A 17,971-nucleotide genomic window follows, 5' to 3' on the forward strand; every position below is an offset into this window, starting at 1 on the left:
GAGAATCTCTGTAAGTATTTAACTGTCTATTGTCCTCAGGGACATTCCCCTGTCACTTTGTGCCCCAATGACCATACAGCAAGTGAGGTCTCCCCATTTTTCCACAAAGTAATTTACTCAATTTCCCTAAGTAACCTGATCCATGGGACTTCCGATTCTAAAGTATAAAATAAATGCATAAACTTAGCATTAGAATAAAAAACGTAAGAGGATGGAACATTGGCTAAAAAAAAATATATATATATATATATATATATATAATAATAATAATAATAGGCTAGCCAGTACAAAAGTTATCTTTTTCTTTAATATATCCAGATACTGCAGAATTCACAAACCCAGTAAAAATATTACATCTTTTGTCACAGGTGAAACATTTAAAATTGCACAGTACATCAACCACCTGTGCAATAAGTCCATCCGTGACATTTCCTTGCTACTACATATTCCAAGGTCAACTGTTAGTGGTATTATAACAAAGTGGAAGCAACTAGGAACAACAGAAACTCAGCCACGAAGTGGTAGGCCACGTAAAATGTCAGAGGGGTCAACGCATAGCGCGCAGAAGTTGCCAACTGTCTGAAGAGTCGATAGCTAAAGACCTCCAAACTTCATGTGTCCTTCAGATTAGCACAACAACAGTATGTAGAGAGTTTCATGGAATGTGTTTCCATGGCCGAGCAGCTGCATCCAAGCCTTACATCACCAATTGCAATGCACAGTGTCGGATGCAGCGGTGCACACCGCCACTGGACTCTAGAGCAGTATAAACGTGTTCTCTCGAGTGACCAATCACGCTTTTCTGTCTGGCAATCCAATGGACGTGTTTGAGTTTGGCGGTTGCCAGAATGGTACTTGCTTGACTTTGCCAAGTGTAAAGTTTGGTGGAGGGGGGAATATGGTGTGGGGTTGTTTTTCAGGAGTTGGGCTTGGCCCCTTAGTTCCAGAAAAGGGAACTCTTAAGGCGTCAGCATACCAAGACATTTTGGACAATTTCATGCTCCCAACTTTGTGGGAAAAGTTTGGGGATGGCCCCTTCCTGTTCCAACATGACTGCACACCAGTGCACAAAGCAAGGTCCATAAAGACATGGATGAGCGAGTTTGGGGTGGAGGAACTTGACTGCTCTACACAGAGTCCTAACCTCAACCTGACAGAACACCTTTGGGATGAATTAGTGGAGACTGTGAGCCAGTTCCGAGGAATGTGGGACCCGCAGGAGAGTGGCATTAGTTCTAATGGCATGTCGCCCACACTGGAAATCGCAACCATACTGGGAACCTCGGTTCCCGTGCTGGCTGTAATTTCCCAAGTAGTACAGGGACTTCTCCCCTGCGTGTACCGGGGCATGGGAGTCCATTCAAATGAATGGGTTCTTGTGCCCACATCTGTGTGGCCCACATGGCCGCACATATGTGAACCAGGGGTAAAAAATGGCCAATCACATCAGGGCAAGGTGGGTGACCTTATGGGGTGCTGCAGAACAAAAACAACAAGCCCACAAAGCAGCCATCTCAAAATGTCATGTGGCAGGATCATACGATATAAACATCACTTCTCCTTGTTATACCTTCAATCTCTTCACAGCATTTACATTTTTGCCAGGGCTTTAATCTGACCTATAAGACACATCCTACAACAATCCTATTTAGGTGAACATACCCAGTCTGCTGTGCAGAAGTTTACGGCCTCAGCAAAGTTGTAGCCTTGGTTGAACCCAGAGTGGTAAGCACGAGGAAAAGTGACCACAAACTCTCCAGCACACTGGTTGGTTCTGTAAACCTAAAATCAAGAGTACGAAAAAAAAAAAAAAAAAGTTTGAAAAAACAAAAGTGATTTGCAGTTTTCTTAAAAATCAATGAAAGATGGCAAGGACATCGTTGTCAAATTCATGTGACTCACCGGCACACCGTGTTCCATCAGGATGTTGGGGTTCATGATTGTCACAAGCTGATGTAACAGATCTGGCTGAGCCTCAAACAATTCTGGAGCCAGTTCTCTCATGACATCCTCTAGCTGCTCCGCTGCATGAGATGGAACACCATACCAAGTCTTGGGCTCTCCCCTGCACAGAATATTATGGAGAAAGGTTTAATAGATGTGAGAGAAAAAAAAAAAAAAATAAGAAAATACAGGTAAGCTGTTCAATGTACATCAAAGTTAAATTCCAGGCTAAACCTTACTAGTCTTAAAAATGCTCCCCAACCCCCCAAAAACCCATGTTGACCAACCTGAGTAAGAGAGCTACTGTATGAAGTTACCTATTTTCAGCCCACTCCAATCTAGTCACGCGATTTTCCGCGTCAGTCATCAGCGGCTGCAGGGGGGAGGAGAGAATGCTCAACAACGGCTGGGAATGCCTAGGAGCGTTGACATCACCCATAGGCTTCCAATGCCCATCCGTTGTTGATGTTCCCTCCTCTTCTCTACAGCGACTGCTGGCAGACACAGGGGAGCCAGATCACGTGACCGGACCAGAGCAGGCTGAAAATAGGCAAGTATATACACATCTTACACAGGTTAGTCAGCATATGTGTTGGGAGAGGGAGGGAGCATATACGAAGACTAGTTAAGCCTGGAATTTTACTTAAAATCTTGAAATCCTATCCTCCTAAAGCTGATACCTCTTTTATAAAGCAGAAGAATGACCTTATTGCAGCCATAATGTTGCACAGCAATGTGCTTTTAATGCTTTTTGCCTTGGAAACTTCAAAGCAAGAAAAGCGACGTTTATTTTAATGAATGAAAAAGAAAGCAGGAGAAAAGCCCAGTCACTTGAACTTCAAAGTCACGTGACCTGTATGAATTTTATGGCACATTCCACAGTGTGGAGCAATACAGCAGTATTTCCTCTTTGCTATAAAAAGGTCCTCTGGGTGTCAGGCCTTGTTCACATGAGACGATTTAATCGGTGCCCCATGTAGGACCATATTTACCGGCACACACATGCACAGCTGTTGCCTGGATACCCATGCCGGCAGTCCCAGCAGCTGTCTACTGGGACATGGTGGTTGCACACACACCCTGTATGTGCAAGGTCTTACCAGCTGCTAATAAAGACAAGTCCTGAATAACTACAAGTGATGCAAAACAATCAATGTAAAAAATAAAAAAAAGACAAAAAGTTAAGCAAGTTAGGTATGCAGGAGCTGGAAACATACCAATGAAGGTAATTAATGGAGTAGCTCCAGTGATCTTCAATGTGCCAGCAGAAAGAAGAGAAGCACATCCCCACATATAGCCAGGGCACCTTCATGCCAGAGATGTCCACATTGATGTGGGACAGGACAGACTGATCGAGAACAGGCATGTTATTGAGGTTCCACCCACACTGAGCATAATCCTGTCATTTAAAGAAAACAAGAATTAACAGGTTGTACACAGGTGTTACATTGACTTTTAGAAAAACATAAAAGCAAGCGAAAAACTCAGATCTCAGAGAGACCTTAAAGTGGTAGTAAACGCATAAAAAAAAACAAACAAAAAAAGGGTAATATCATAATGTACCAGTATGCACTTCTCCATAGAATATCTCCTAAACGTTCATCTTACCTACAGGTAAGCTTTATTATAAGCTTATTTCTGGGTAAAAATATACAAAATGACTTTAATACCACTTTAAAACTGAGTTTAAATCTGCATATATTTTATTTAACCCTGGTTCCTCCCTCTCCCCTGATCAACATGCTAATGACAATTTTAAATAAAACGTTTTCTTTTTCATTACATACCTTATTTTAGACCCAGAAACATCAGCATTGGGACTGCATGTTTCTCCATGCAATGCAAGCAGATCATAGCTGCTGGAAGGTTCCAGCAGGGTGCTGTACATAGTTTCTTGAAAATACTCTTTTCAAGAGCCTTATAGCCCTGATGTAAGCGATGGGCTGGCCCTTGCAAGGAGTTATGCAAATATCAAAATGCTTTGATGAGTAGATGTCATTCTGGAGGAGAGAGACTTCCTAGGTAAGCATTTGCATACAGACTGCCCCAGGTACTGCCCACTTGTGAAGCTGAGACTACATTGCTGAAAGAATACATTAGCTCTAAAGAGAACCTGTAATCAGTGCAAGCTTCCCCTCACCTCTTCATCTGTGGAAAGTTTCCTGCGGCCATCGAGCACTGGAAAGCCACTGCCAAAATCTCTAGAAGAAATGTCTGCCCCATATTCCACAATGACATCCTCTTCAATGGAGCTAACCAGGCGCCAGAATTCCTTCTCCACCAGCTCAGTGGGCACCATCTGTATAGACAAGGAAGATGGAGTTATCAAGAAGTTTTGTTAAAATGTTCATAGACAGCTTTAGACAAAACTCAATATTCAGTAACAAAATGAGCAACTGTAATGCAGACATTTTTCTAGCTGCTTGGCGATTTCTTTTAAATGTTATCATCTTGTGTATGACTATACTTTATAAAGCCACTGGAAAGAAGGGCGATAAATTGCTGCAGGTAAGTGCAGGAACACAAAGGGCTAAATCGCAGACCATTCTCACATGCAAGGAGTGTTTGGGAGGCTGCTGCAGGTATGTGCAACTCTTACTGCCTGCACTCGCTTGCAGCAGTTTGCTTCCCTTCGCTATGTCTCTTTGGAGAGCAAGAGAATTCAAATCAAAGAATGAAAACACCTACATGAACTGGCATGTTGAAGTAGTCCGATTTGAAGCTGTCTGCCATCTCTCCAAAGCTCTGTAGGGTGTACTCTCTCACGGCCTGTTCGAAACCGAATGCTTCACGTGGCTTGCTGCACTCCTTATAGAAGCAAAGGAAAGGTCACCTGATTAGATTTACATCTGGAATCCAATCTTCCCAATGCCGATGGTATTAATCGCATGGACCAATTCAACATGCTGGTTGTACCAAAGTTATACAACAATCGAATTGGGTACATTCAGCCTGCCCATAGATGGTTCGAATCTCGGCCAGTCCCTGCTGAAACAGTCAATATCTGAACCATTTATGGCCAGCTTTATTTTGCCTTTCCTTGGACCTTTGAGATCAGATGTCACCAGAAGTTTCATCATAGATAGCATTGTGACATATCAGATGAGATGTAAATAGGTTTTTGCCATAATGTGCAAGTACACACAGCATATTTGAACAATATGGCAAATTTTTCCAGTAACACAACTCCCTCCAGTGCTGCAATGTCCGCACACCTTTCTGGCACTGGCAGCTCATCTGCTCTCAGTCTCCTGAGTTCAGAACCTTTGGCCATCTTGAAAGTCCATCACTATAACAGTACTCAAACCTTTAAAAAGTGTACCTTTTTTTTTTCTTTTAAGTTTTGAATAAAGTGGAGAGGGATTAGAACACTTGTCAGTTGTGCCCCCGTTAGGGAGATTCATGCGATTTATGTTTACAGTTATCATGGAAAATAAAAGAAAATCCCAAATTTTGGGTTGACATCACAACACTAATAGAGGGGAAATCCTCCAATGGGGACACTAGATCTGGTGACACATGGAGTTTACTCACTTTGGAGAGATTTCCTCTCATTTTCTGTTTTGACTATGGGACAGGAAGTGGAGAAATCTCCCTATTTTTTAGAGGCAAATGCAGTAGCATTATTATTATTATTTTTTTTTTAGATATATAAGCACAGGGGAGAAAAGTTGTTATAGTTATTTAGTTATATAGTTATTACTATTTTGATGTCAATCAGAATGCAACTATGAAAACGTAAAAAAGGTATTTTGTATATTGGGAAACCAAATGGATATACCTTACTGATGCTTTAACACCTAATGGCTTAAATATTGAACTAGATATTGTTTTATTAGTGATTATTGATTTATTATGATTATTCATGTGTATTGTCAATTAATTTATTAGTTGATCTAAATTTGTTTATAAAATGTAATTCTTTATTATTTAATTTAATATTTAAATTAGTTTTATTTAAATTTAATTTCTAAATTTTCTAACTTTTTTTATACAATTCTTGGAATTTCCTATTTATTAATTTAATTATTTGTATGTGGGGTTTGATCTGGAGTATTTAAGTGTCCAATTGGTTGAATTTTGATCTTGTACAGTCAGTCTTGTTATGTATAGAGAGAGGTTTTAGAATGCCCATCAAACATACTATTGATTACTTTTATGTCATCTTAAATTTATCCACAAGATGGCGGTCATGAGAATGAATTACCTAACCAATAGTATAAGGAGCGGTCTTATATAAGGCCGCCCTCTTTCACGTATGGCCACACCCTCAGAGGAATTCTGATATGACGAAACGCGCCAGGGCTTGACCATCTGTGATGACCGCATGCATGCAGGGGACCACGAGGTGAGAGCACGTGACCGTTGTTTAAGATCTCAGTTACCAGTGTGCGGTGAGACTGTCACTAGCTGCTGTGAGCAGCGGCCATCTTATTGGAAGTATATATACAATGTGCATTACCATGTTACTCAATGTGAGTGCTTTTCTTAAGGGGGGTTTTCTATTGCAACAAAATGATTGTTTTTACGGTATACGCTATGTGGCTGTTTTATTTCGCCCACATATGGAATTGATATTTCCCAATCTGAATGAGGAGGAGATCGGAGTGTGAGATACTAATAATCTATTGATTGGAGGTCCTTTTGCGCTGCTAGCTGATCATCAAGTTTGAGATTTCACAACCATTCATTATTAAGGAGATTGATTGAATTCCTACTAATTTTCCATTGCTGGTTATTCACCAGCTTCTGGTGAGTGTTGAATCCAATGGGGTGTTAATCACTGAGGATCATATGGATGGTGGATCACTTTGTCTTAAAGAGACACTTACCACTGGAAGGAATTGAACTTTTCATATTATTATTTTTTTGGTGGAAGTTTTTCTCTCTTTTGTCCTTCTATATTAATTGAATATTGTGTTTTGATATTGTGCTGTTTATGTGTACTTTTTTTTAGCCACTGTTTTTAGATTTTTATTTAAAACGGCAGCTTTGTTTAACTATTTAATGATTTGTTTAATAATTTTATATTCGTATGATAATATTTTCACCATTTCTTTAGCGCGGAGATATAGGCTGGTTTCATCCTATATATTTTTTAAATTCTGTATATAACTGCTTGTTAGTTTTTGGAAAATGATAATAAAATGTAATTATAAAAGAAAACAAACAACAAAATCAGCAGATAGGGGCAGGCAGTTACCCTCTGACAGGAAGTTCAATGAACTAGAATGATCAACAGCTCCTTGGTAGTTCATTGAGAACTCCAAGCCAACAGCCGAAAAGGTTGTCGGGACTTGTAGCTTTTCCATTGAGAGAACACTGTAAATGAATGACAAGGATGTTTTCTTGTTTTAGTTTGTGACAGTAGTGGGGGGGGGGGGGGGGAGACGATACCCCGCTAGCTATTAAAAAGGGGACTTGGGTAAAGGGGGGGGGGGGAATAGTGTAGGCTGGGTGCGGGGTTCGGTGCAACATGTTACAAAAGCTGAACTTTAGGAGGTGTAGTAGGCTGAACTTCTCATTGGGCACTACTTGCATATGAAAGAGGACATTTCTGTGATTGATATAGTGTTATTACCTCAGCAATGCATTTTGGACACCTCCAGTCCCCTTTGGGCACCTCTGGGAGAGGAGGAATGAGACAGAAGGTATGGTAACTGTCATCGCAGCCATCACAGAGGAGAAGCCGCTCTTCACAGTCTCCACGGCCACAGAACAAGCAAATATACAAATCCACCTGTAACAAGCAACAAAAACTGTGCTAAACATGCATTGGGCACACTCCAATGTTTTACAATGTACTTGACAACATAAAATTGCATACCAGTGTGTTGGCTCTGTATATGGCAGTGATGTTGTATTTGTATGAGAGCTGCAAATCTGGACCAGCTACACTTGAAGTACAGACAAAGCGCTTTTGGCTACACTTTTCCTGTGGATCACAGGAGTGCAGTTCATTTTGCACTCGTTCTGTACAGAGCAGATATCTGTGACTGACAGTCACTGCTCTCTGCTCAGAGCAGGTGTGAGAACTCAGAGGTCATGTGATTGCCGAGTTCTCACACTTTGAGCCGGCGGGGGACCGATGCTGCATCCACCTAGGCAAGTATGATTTTGAAAAAAACGAAATCCCATACTTCTCTTTTGAAGGTCTTCTTTACTATTGCTATTCAGAGAACCATGATTTATTTTTTAGAAGCACTTCTGAATACCATTGTTTTAACCTAGTAACTCAGGTCACGTGACAACACATCCCTTTCTATCTCTTCTTCCTATAAGGGTAGTGAGCAAATTTTTATGAAGCTGAAGTGGGAGGAGCAGTTAGTTAGTAAATGTCTGCTAGTCTCAATTTCCAATGAAGGCAGTGACGGGATGGGGTCACTGCATAGCTAAATGAAGAAAGAGGGTTTGAAGGGCTGGTTGACAACATTATTTACAATGGGTGCGGTGACTGGCTAATAATGCTACATTACAGCGTTGTTGGCCAGGAATTGAGACCACAGCAAATTCCGAAATCAGGAAGAGATTACAAATAGGAGATTTACAAGTATATCAAGGAAATCTTCATGTCCATATAAGGAACTTTTGTATTTTGCCTGGAGTTCTACTCTAACTTCCCTAATCTGAAACCAGCTGTGCTGAGGCAGACATGTTATTAGGGGTGGTGCTGCAATAAATATTTAAAAAAATAGGTCTACTGCAGCACCTCCCTAACAACCAGTTGATTTCAGCGTGGCTTTTTAAACCCTTCCTGACCAGTTCATTGAAGCCTATATGCCCCCCCTCTCTCCCCGTAGTCTTCTGGGACACATGACAGGTCCCAGAAGACTACGGGGCCATTCACAAACCGCAGCACTTCTCGCGCATGCGCAGTGGGCACCCGGCTGTGAAGCCACAAGCTATCACAGCCGGATGCCCACACTGAAGATGCTGGCACCAGGGAGAGAAGACGGCCAGTGAAATCAGCAGTGGTGAAGACACCGCTGGACCGAGGGACAGGTAAGTGTCTGTATTTTAAAAGTCAGCAGCTACAGTTTTTGTAGCTGCTGACTTTTATTTATTTTTTTTCAGGTGGAACTCTGCTTTAAGCATTAATAATTTGTTTTTACAGTTTATTACTGTCCGAATTTCACCACAACAGCTGCAGCCTGCCATTCTCTGTGCAAGGCACAACGCCAGCTGAGCTAGATTTCTTATTAAAAAAAACCCATGTGATTGCTACGATTGGCTCTCATAGTGATTACATGGTCAGGAACCAATCAGGATGCTTCCTGATTGTTGGTGTGAGACCATTGTTTTTACAAGGTGGTCTTGGACCTAGAAGCTTGCATTGCTGTGAATTCCTAATTCTATAATGGTCCATAGAATAACATTCCCTTAGCAAAGGGCAGCTTGACTCAGATTGATTAGGCAAAGTGTTTGGAATAGGGGCTCAGGTATCCAACAGCCTTGAGCATTTCGGTGCAGGTTAATCAGCTTAAAGAATTTAAATTATTAAAGTGACTAGAGATGGGGCAACTAAAGTTAAATGTGCATCGACTGGCTATGGGCTTCAGCCAATGGCATCAGTTTTACATCAGTTTAAGACACTTCCTACTTATTCAGAATTCATTGACAGGCACATTTGACCAACATTTGATCTGCTTCGAGCTGGTTTTTTAAGCCTATAGACGTGTTCAGAAGTGCAAAAAACATCTGTTGCAAACAAAATCTCACCAACACAGGCACTTAACTGAACTCCAGGATCAAACATTTTTACCCTCCCCACTGCCAGGGGTAAGTGCTCGTTTTGCCAAGGAGATTATGGAGAAGTGATAAACTTGCCTTATTTCCCACACCCAAGCAACCACCTCCCCTGTTCAATGCTTGGGAATGTGGGTGAGTCCTCTGCTCCTCCCATACAATGCAGGAATGCTGGTCCTGTACTGTACAGGGTGACATCAAGAAGGTGTGACCAGCAGGTCAGTGAAAGGAAGAGGCTTTGAGGGACTGGTTACAGGGAGAGGAGGAAGCCTGCAGCAACAAGGGTTAAGGCAAGTAAAACACCTTACTTATCATCCCCTGAGCAAAATGAGCAGCCAATCTTTCAAGTGGCTAGGGACAGCCACTGCAAGGGTAAAGATCTTTTCGCTTCAGGAGTTCAGCTTTAAATTCTTTTCTGGAGAAGCATTTGCAGGAGGAGTCTGGGCCTGAATTTGAAGCTCCCAAATCTAAACGGACTTCCTCAGCTTTTTCACTTCCTTGGGGCATCCCTGCTGAAACCAATTCATTGGAGGTCAGCAGGAAAAATGCCCCCTATATTGATGGCCAGTGTAAAGAATGCCTCTTTACAGTGGTGGTCTAATTGTCACCCCTACAAAATGCTAAAAAGATCATTGGCATGTCTTGCAACTGGCTCGGCCAAGTGGTTTTGGCCCTGGAACTATGCAGACATCATCAAATTGGAGGTCAAATAGCCACATCTCAAGGAACCCCTAGCGACCTGTGGAGGATCCCTGAAAATAGTTGGTCTAGACTATCTCACGTTCACTACAAATGGAAAGAAGCAAAACATGTGGATAATATGGGGGATGTTTGATCCTACTTACGAAATTAACTGATAGGGCTCCTTTCTTCTTTCTCATTTGCATTCCAAACAGCTCTAATTTTGAGTTCTTTTTCTTGAACATTTCATCTGCAAAGGAAAAAAATCACACCACCACATATGTTGGAAATCTCGGTCAATAATATTCTTTAAGTCATGGTGATTACATTTGTGGGATTGTCAAAAAAAATTCCTGAAATAAATATCTGGATAATAAAAACTTTTATAGTTTCTCACCAGCTCGGTCTTTAACACTATCACTAACACCAATCACCCTGGGTGCTCCGAGCACATGCAGCTTCTTCACTTCGGCACCTTTTCGGTTCTCCACAATCTCTTGCTAAAGATGAAACATGACAAATAAAACCACAAACTCACAAATTCATTAAAAAAGTATGTTATAAAAAAAAATATTTAAGTGTTAAAAAATTGTAAGTGTCTGAATCTGACATGGTAATAGCCTCCTGCAATCCCCTAAAGCAGAGTTCAGAGAAGCAGCACAAGGAGCCATCCAGCTGTGCTACAGTGCTCATGTTTAGCAAGGGACATACTGATAGGGAAAGAGAGCAGAGTGACAGGGTGATGAGTTCAATCTGCTGGAGGGGGCAAGACCTGTAAGCTCTACTTGATTGCCACAAGGAAAATTCAGGTCTCTTCCCATTCCAGGCAGGGCTAAGCTGTGTAGCAAAGTTGTGTAAGTCTCAGAAAAGCACAGAGATTTATCTGTGCTTTTCTGAATGTACATGAATTTAAAGGGATGGTTCTTGTTCTGCCACAGCTTTGTCCTCAGCTGTTATCTAAAGCCTAACTTTGTGATTACCTTTACTTTAAATAGTTAGGTTTTAACTGAACTTACCTTGTCTGTTAGTTTTACATGTACCTGATGAAGAGTGTAGGGATGCTTGAAACCTGTTGTGCAGTTGAGCAAAAAACTAATTTGGAATGCGGAAACTTTCTTGGATTGGTTATTATTTTGACAGTATGAAGCATGTTGGTTACCTGGCACCCTTCACATAGGGAACATACCCCCACTGGCAATATTATAGGTCTGGGAGACAGATTCTGATGCAGTTTGGGGGGGGGGGGGGGGGGGGGCTTTTTTGAGAAGGGGTAATGCTAAAATATTGAAAACTTGTCATAAGAGAAAGCAAGAGGAGTACTAAGGCCAACTGCTGTGATATTTCCTGTTGCCACTTCCGGACAGGAAGTAAAGGGAAATCTCTCCAGCATACACAGGCAGCAACCTGACATGTGTGGTAACCCTTTCCTACTCTGGGTGTATCTGCTTTTTTGGTGAAAATGCAAGAAGCAAAAAGGAGATAGAGATATTAAAATAATAAGAAAGAAAAAATCTAAATACCTCTGACTTGATCCGCCGAGATCTCTTCAGAGGAATGTTGATTTTTTCACTTCCTGCAGATTCTTTGGGATCTTCACAGGGCTCCGTCACCTCCACTTTCTCCTCTGCCTTCAGATTGGGTTTCTGCATACCCTGGTTGTTCAGAAATTAGAAAAAAAAGACACTTTTGTGCAACCTGAAAACGTCCTACTACTTCGCACAAATGAAAAAATTCAAAGTCGAAGGATTCATGCTGAGACCTGTAATTCTTCAAAAACCAAAAGGGTAATATTATGTCTATGACTCCTCATAAGACAAACAACACTCAGTTTAGCTGTTATTCTCCTGCAGAACATGCTTATCAAGAGAAATGATCTTACCATGAGACTGATCCCAGACTGGAAGAGCTCATATGGGTACAAAATACGCTCATAGTGGGTCTTCAGAAGAGACCCTGTGCCCTTGCCTGGCATGTACCCTAGACGGCTACCAACTTTTGACCATTTTTTCTCTTTGCTGACAACCTCAAAGCCTCCTTCGCTAGAAACCACCTAAAACAGGGGAGGAAGCAAGTGTTTAGAAACATACTGTGAAAAGCCAAATTAACAAAAAGATACATCCAAAAAAAAGGTATAAGCTGCTGTCATTTAAAGTGTATGTAAAAACCCACAAATATGTACTAGATTTGTGCAGTACATGCATAGTTCACCATGTTTTATTCCTTTTAAAAAGTTGCAAGTACATGAGAATTACCTGTTGATCTGCCAGAAATCCAGTGTGTTCCAAATTTTCAGTGTGGCCTGACAACTTACCTTTTCTGCTCTGCAGTCCTAATTCGCATTAACAGCCCTGCCTGCTGGATTACAGAAGTCTGCCTATCCCTTATTCCTCTTTGTCTCACTCCACATTCACACATCGATTTCTTTCCAAGTAAAACATTGCTGCTGCATCGACTCTCAGGAAAATACCTACAGTCATGGCCAAAAATATTGGCACTCATGAATTTCGGTCAGATAATGCACCACTTCACCCAGAAAATTGTTGCAATTACAAATGTTTAGGCATTCTCATGTTTATTTCTTTTGTTTGTATTGGTATGACACAAAAAAAAGTGGAGAAACAAAAACCCAAATCTGACACATTGCACGCAAAACTCCAAAAATGGACTGGACAAAATTATTGGCTCAAGTTAACATTTGGTAGCACACCCCTTGGAATAAATAACTGAAATCAATTGTTTCCTGTAATCATCAATGAGTTTCTTACACCTCTACTGGAATTGTGGAAAATTCTTCTTTCGAAAACTGCTCCAGGTCTCTCAGATCTTCCCAACTGCTGTTTTGAGATCTCTCCATAGGTGCTCTATGGGATTGAGATCTGGACGCATTGATGGCCAGTTCAGTATTCTCCAGCGCTTTATCTGAAAGCATTTCTGGGTGCCTTTTGACACATGCTTTGGCTTTTGCTCTGCTGTAAGACCCATGACCTCTGATGGAGCCAAAACGTTCTGACACTGGGTCCTACACTGCACCCCAGACTTCTTGGGTAGTCTTCAGATTTCATAATGCCATGCACACAGTCAAGACACGCAGTGCCTGAAGCAGCAAAGAAACCCCAAAACATCAATGAACCCCCACCATGTTTCACTGTAGGGACTGTATTATTTTCTTTAAAGGCCTCATTTCTTTTACTGAAAACAGTAGAATGATGGGCTTTACCAAAAAGCAGTAATTTTGTTTTGTCCGTCCACAGCACAATCTCCTAAAAGGATTTAGGCTTCCTCAGGTAAGTTTTGGCAAACTCCAATCTGGCTTTTGTATGTTTCTGTGTCAGCATTGGGGTCCTCCTGGGTCTCCTACCATAGTGTCCCTTTTCATTCAGATGGCAATGTATAGTGGGAGCTGACACAGTTGTAACCTGTTCCCGAAGGTCAGCTTGAATTTGTGTGGAAGTTGATAGAGGTTCTTTATCCACCATTCGAACAATCCTTCAATGCAATCTTTGATCAGGTTTTTCTCTTTTGTCCACGTCCAGAAAGATTAGCTACAGTGCCATGGGCTGTAAATGTTGCACATAGTGGACACAGGAACATTAAGATCTCTGGAGATGGACTGGTACCCTTGAGATTGTCCATGCTTTTCCATAATTTTTGTTCTCAAATTCTCTTCTCCATGTTCCATGTGGCACACAGAGACAAACAGAAAGATTGATTCAATTTTTCACCATTTTAACTGGTTGCTGATTTCTATATTGTCGCACCTGTTAATTGATACAGGTGAGTTTAATTTCAAAATACAGGAGCATCACAAATTTGGAATGCAGTTATTTATTACAATTTTGAGAAGGTGCCAATCATTTTGTCAAGTCCATTTTTGGAATTTTGAGCGGGATGTGTCAGGTTTGGATTTTTTGTTTCTCTTTTTTTTGTTTCATACCAATACAAACAAACAAAAAAAAAATAAGCATGAGAATGCCTAAACATTTGTAATTACAATAATTTTCTGGGCAAAGTGGTGCATCATCTGACAGAAAAGCAGAGGTGCCAATATTTGTGGCCACGACTGTACAGATTGTGTGTAGGAAAAGGGCTCTTGGGAGATGTAGTGTTGAGGGTGTGCTTACTTCGCTATGAACTGACCTCCCAGCAGCTGCCTTTACAGGAACCTTATAAGCCCAGTGATGACATCAAAGGGAATAATAAAAATGGATTCTTGTTACAGATACAAAGAAAAATAATAAAGTCTATATAAATCCTTTAAATGCAAACACGCACATACATCCGACACACATACAGTGGAAATTATTTATCTTTGTCTCCTTTTTTTACATCACAGAAACCTGACATTTTAACAGGGGTGTGTAGACTTTGTATATCCACTGTATGTAAACCATGATTGCACCACACAAGGTATTGCGGCGAACACTGGAGAGCAATAATTCTATTGCCATAGCTCACGTTTAACTCTGGTAATCTGTACAGGCTTTTAAAGCATTGCTTTATGCTCCAAGGCCTCTACTTTCAGAAAATATATAAGGTTTTGCTAATTTTCTAGCAAAAAAAGGCTGATTTTAACAGGTATATGAAAAATGTCAAAACTGCCCCAGACAGCAAGCGGCTGGAAAACAATGAACAGGCAACAATGAGTTGCTGGCACTAAAGAAGAATTACCACAACTGTGCAAATATCAAAAAGGCATTTTCAGGCCTCATTTGCAATATAGCATTTTAAGGCAATGTTCTTCCTGCAGTTGAAATGTTCTCCCAGCACCCTCCATCAGGCAACATAATACAAGTAACAGGCACCTGCAGCCCTGAGATCACATCCACATTTCATCACCGACATCCATTAATAAAAAGCGGTGTTTATGTAGTGAAAGTCATACCTTACTTAGTGCATAGACATCCAACAGCTTGCGATCCACCACTGGGATTCTCAGTGCGGAGCCTTGTAACTCCCAGAACTTTGCCAGCTGATCCAAAAAGTCAAGCTTCACACGGGTTATTGCCTAGCAAACAATAACACTTTTATTTATTTTTACTTTAAGTAATATAAAAACACTATCGATGATCAAAAAGTGTAATTGTAGTACAATGAACAGGAAAATAAAAAATGTATCTACAGGAAACTATAAGCACAGCCAAAAATTTTTTTTTATAATTTATGATAGATAGGGGAGGAATTTTAATCTTGTCAAGTTTACTGCTATTTAGGAATCCATTAGAGAGATTTCCAGGCACTTCCTGTCCTGGGACAAGTTTTCACCATGCAAGAAATGGGGGGAAAGGAGCGATAGAGACACAGACAGCAATAAAAGTCTGACCGGTTCTAGATTTAGAAGAAAAGAGACAGGCGGCACCCGTCTGAGTGAAGTAATAACACTGTATTTAATAGCAAAGGATTAAAAACACTCACAAAAGGGAATAATAAAATAAGCACATGTGTATATGAGCGATGACCGTTCCTCAAAATGTCCTGCAGGTGCCAGCAGGTGGCCAATAGAAGGAGCTAGAGGCTCCGAGCGCATAGCCTGACATTCCCACATCTGTGCTCTTCCTCCCCACTGACCCTCCGCCTCTTCCTGTGATGTCACATTCTGCTGGTGTATTCCAGGCTGGTCACTAATCTCCTTCCTGCACAAACGCCGCTGGAGCGGATCTACAAACACCACCACTCTGCAGGATTGACCACTACATTGTCTCTCACCATCTCCATCAGAACAGCTGCTATTGCACTAACCACCTAGTGGTGACTGCAGGATGTTTTGAGGAACAGTCATCTCTCATATACACAGATGAGCTTACTTTATTACTTCCTTTGTGAGTGTTTTCAATCCTTTGCTATTAAATACAGTGTTATTTATTTATTTCAGGTACTTATATAGCGCCGTCAATTTACGCAGCGCTTTACATATACATATTGTACATTCACATCAGTCCCTAACCCTCAAGGGGCAGTAAAATCTAAGCTCCCTAACTCACATTCATACATACACATACTAGGGCCAATTTTTAGAAAGGATCCAATTAACCTACCAGCATGACTTTTGGAGTGTGGGAGGAAACCGGAGTACCCGGAGGAAACTCATGCAAGCACAGGGAGAACATGCAAACTCCAGGCAGGTGGTGCCACGGTTGGGATTCGAACCAACGACCCTAGTGCTGCCAGACAGAAGTGCTAACCATTTAGCCAGTGTGCTGCCCAGTGTTATTACTACACTCAGACGGGCGCCTCCTATCTCTTTTCTTCTGTCCCTGCATACAGAGCTGGCTTGCTCCGAGGATGGCTGCCATCTTTTTGTGTTAAAAAGATTCCAGGCAAATTGCCTGAGAGACTCTTATAAGGACTTATTGTACACCAATGCATTTACATTCCCTGTTTTAAAGTACTTGTATGCCAATATTGCCATTATCTTTTCATTTATATTTTTATCCTTTTCACTCTTACACTACTTTACTCCTGTGCGCCAGAGTTACTTGTTCTTTACTATATGGTTCTAGATTTACCTTTTTCTGCTAAAGAAAGGCATTTTTATTAATACCTGTGTTGCTGTTTTGTATCACATGCTGTCTGGTGAAACCAATGACCATGGCAGGAAGCGAGGAGAAATCTATATAACAAGCAGTAAAAAAACTCAACAAGAGTTCTAATTACAACTGGAAAAAAATTCCTTTCAGATTCACATTTTAATATTGAGCCTGAACAGCCACCCTTGAGGCTCCACATTGGTAAACAACTTGTTATGGTTACCTTAGCACAGGTCTACGTGTACTACAACCACCTGACAATGTTCATTGCTGTAATAAAGACAGCAGCATCTACCACTTTCTGTCATTTGTCAATAGTGTCTGAAAGATTATCACCAAAGATCAAGCTACTGCAAGGGATATCTGGCAACATCTGTGAAAAGAAGTGAACCAGAGGGAGATGGGAATTTGTTGCAGTTGAAATAATTTTTTTGTGTTGTGGTTTTAAAAAATCATAGTAGCTGCAGCTTAAATAAATTCTGGGCTTGGAGGAGGAAAACTTTTCATCTGCCTGTCTCCTAATCACGGAATATGTTGCATTGGGAGAACTTAACAGTATGGGTACTATGAATGAAGCATAGGGCAGAAAGGGAATATACATATACGGCTTCAAAAACATCTTCTTCCTTGGGGCTGCATATGTGCATACCTGTGTTTGTGCTGGAAGCATGCTGCACAGTACACTCCCAGCACAAAGACCAAGCCATCACTGACAGAGCCAGGTCTCATACTAACAATCAGGAATCAAAAAGGGCTGGCTCTCAATCACAGTTGCTGTGGAAGCCTGTGATTGGCTCAGTGATCAAAAACGGTACAGCCTACCTCAGTACTCTCTTTTATCACTTGAACGAAAAAAAAAAAAAAAAAAAAAAAAAGGATACATTGTATCCTTTCTTCTTGCTAGAAAAGAATAAAAAAAACAAAAAGTAGTTGGAAAAAAAAAAAGGAATCTAGGTCAGTGTCAAGGTCAGGCTCAGGGTCAGCATGTTTTAGATAGGATACAAAAGCAAAGTGTGCACTATTGTTTCTGAGCCCTGCTAGGAGTACAAACAACAAATAATGTACACACGTGTTAT

The 17,971-nt window shown here is 41.0% G+C and overlaps 1 protein-coding gene across 2 annotated transcripts in view; it reads right to left on the reverse strand.

Annotated features, from left to right (window-relative positions):
* The window catches only part of KDM5A (lysine demethylase 5A), a 96,143-nt gene that overhangs the window by 57,905 nt on the left and 20,267 nt on the right, over window positions 1-17,971 (reverse strand). For both annotated transcript variants that reach the window (XM_089671767.1, XM_089671766.1), the window contains exons 3-13: window positions 15,254-15,376; window positions 12,251-12,421; window positions 11,892-12,023; window positions 10,769-10,871; window positions 10,536-10,621; window positions 7,526-7,684; window positions 4,633-4,752; window positions 4,085-4,243; window positions 3,162-3,343; window positions 1,903-2,065; window positions 1,663-1,782 (exon numbers count right to left, since the gene is read on the reverse strand). In XM_089671767.1, coding sequence (XP_089527893.1) covers window positions 1,663-1,782; window positions 1,903-2,065; window positions 3,162-3,343; window positions 4,085-4,243; window positions 4,633-4,752; window positions 7,526-7,684; window positions 10,536-10,621; window positions 10,769-10,871; window positions 11,892-12,023; window positions 12,251-12,421; window positions 15,254-15,376 — 1,518 coding nt within the window. The remainder of the gene's footprint in view (window positions 1-1,662; window positions 1,783-1,902; window positions 2,066-3,161; window positions 3,344-4,084; window positions 4,244-4,632; window positions 4,753-7,525; window positions 7,685-10,535; window positions 10,622-10,768; window positions 10,872-11,891; window positions 12,024-12,250; window positions 12,422-15,253; window positions 15,377-17,971) is intronic.

Source organism: Staurois parvus, unplaced genomic scaffold (genome assembly GCF_062004578.1).
Source record: "Staurois parvus isolate SC_StPar_1 unplaced genomic scaffold, SC_StPar_1.0 ptg000114l, whole genome shotgun sequence".
In the NCBI taxonomy this organism is placed as follows: domain Eukaryota; kingdom Metazoa; phylum Chordata; class Amphibia; order Anura; family Ranidae; genus Staurois; species Staurois parvus.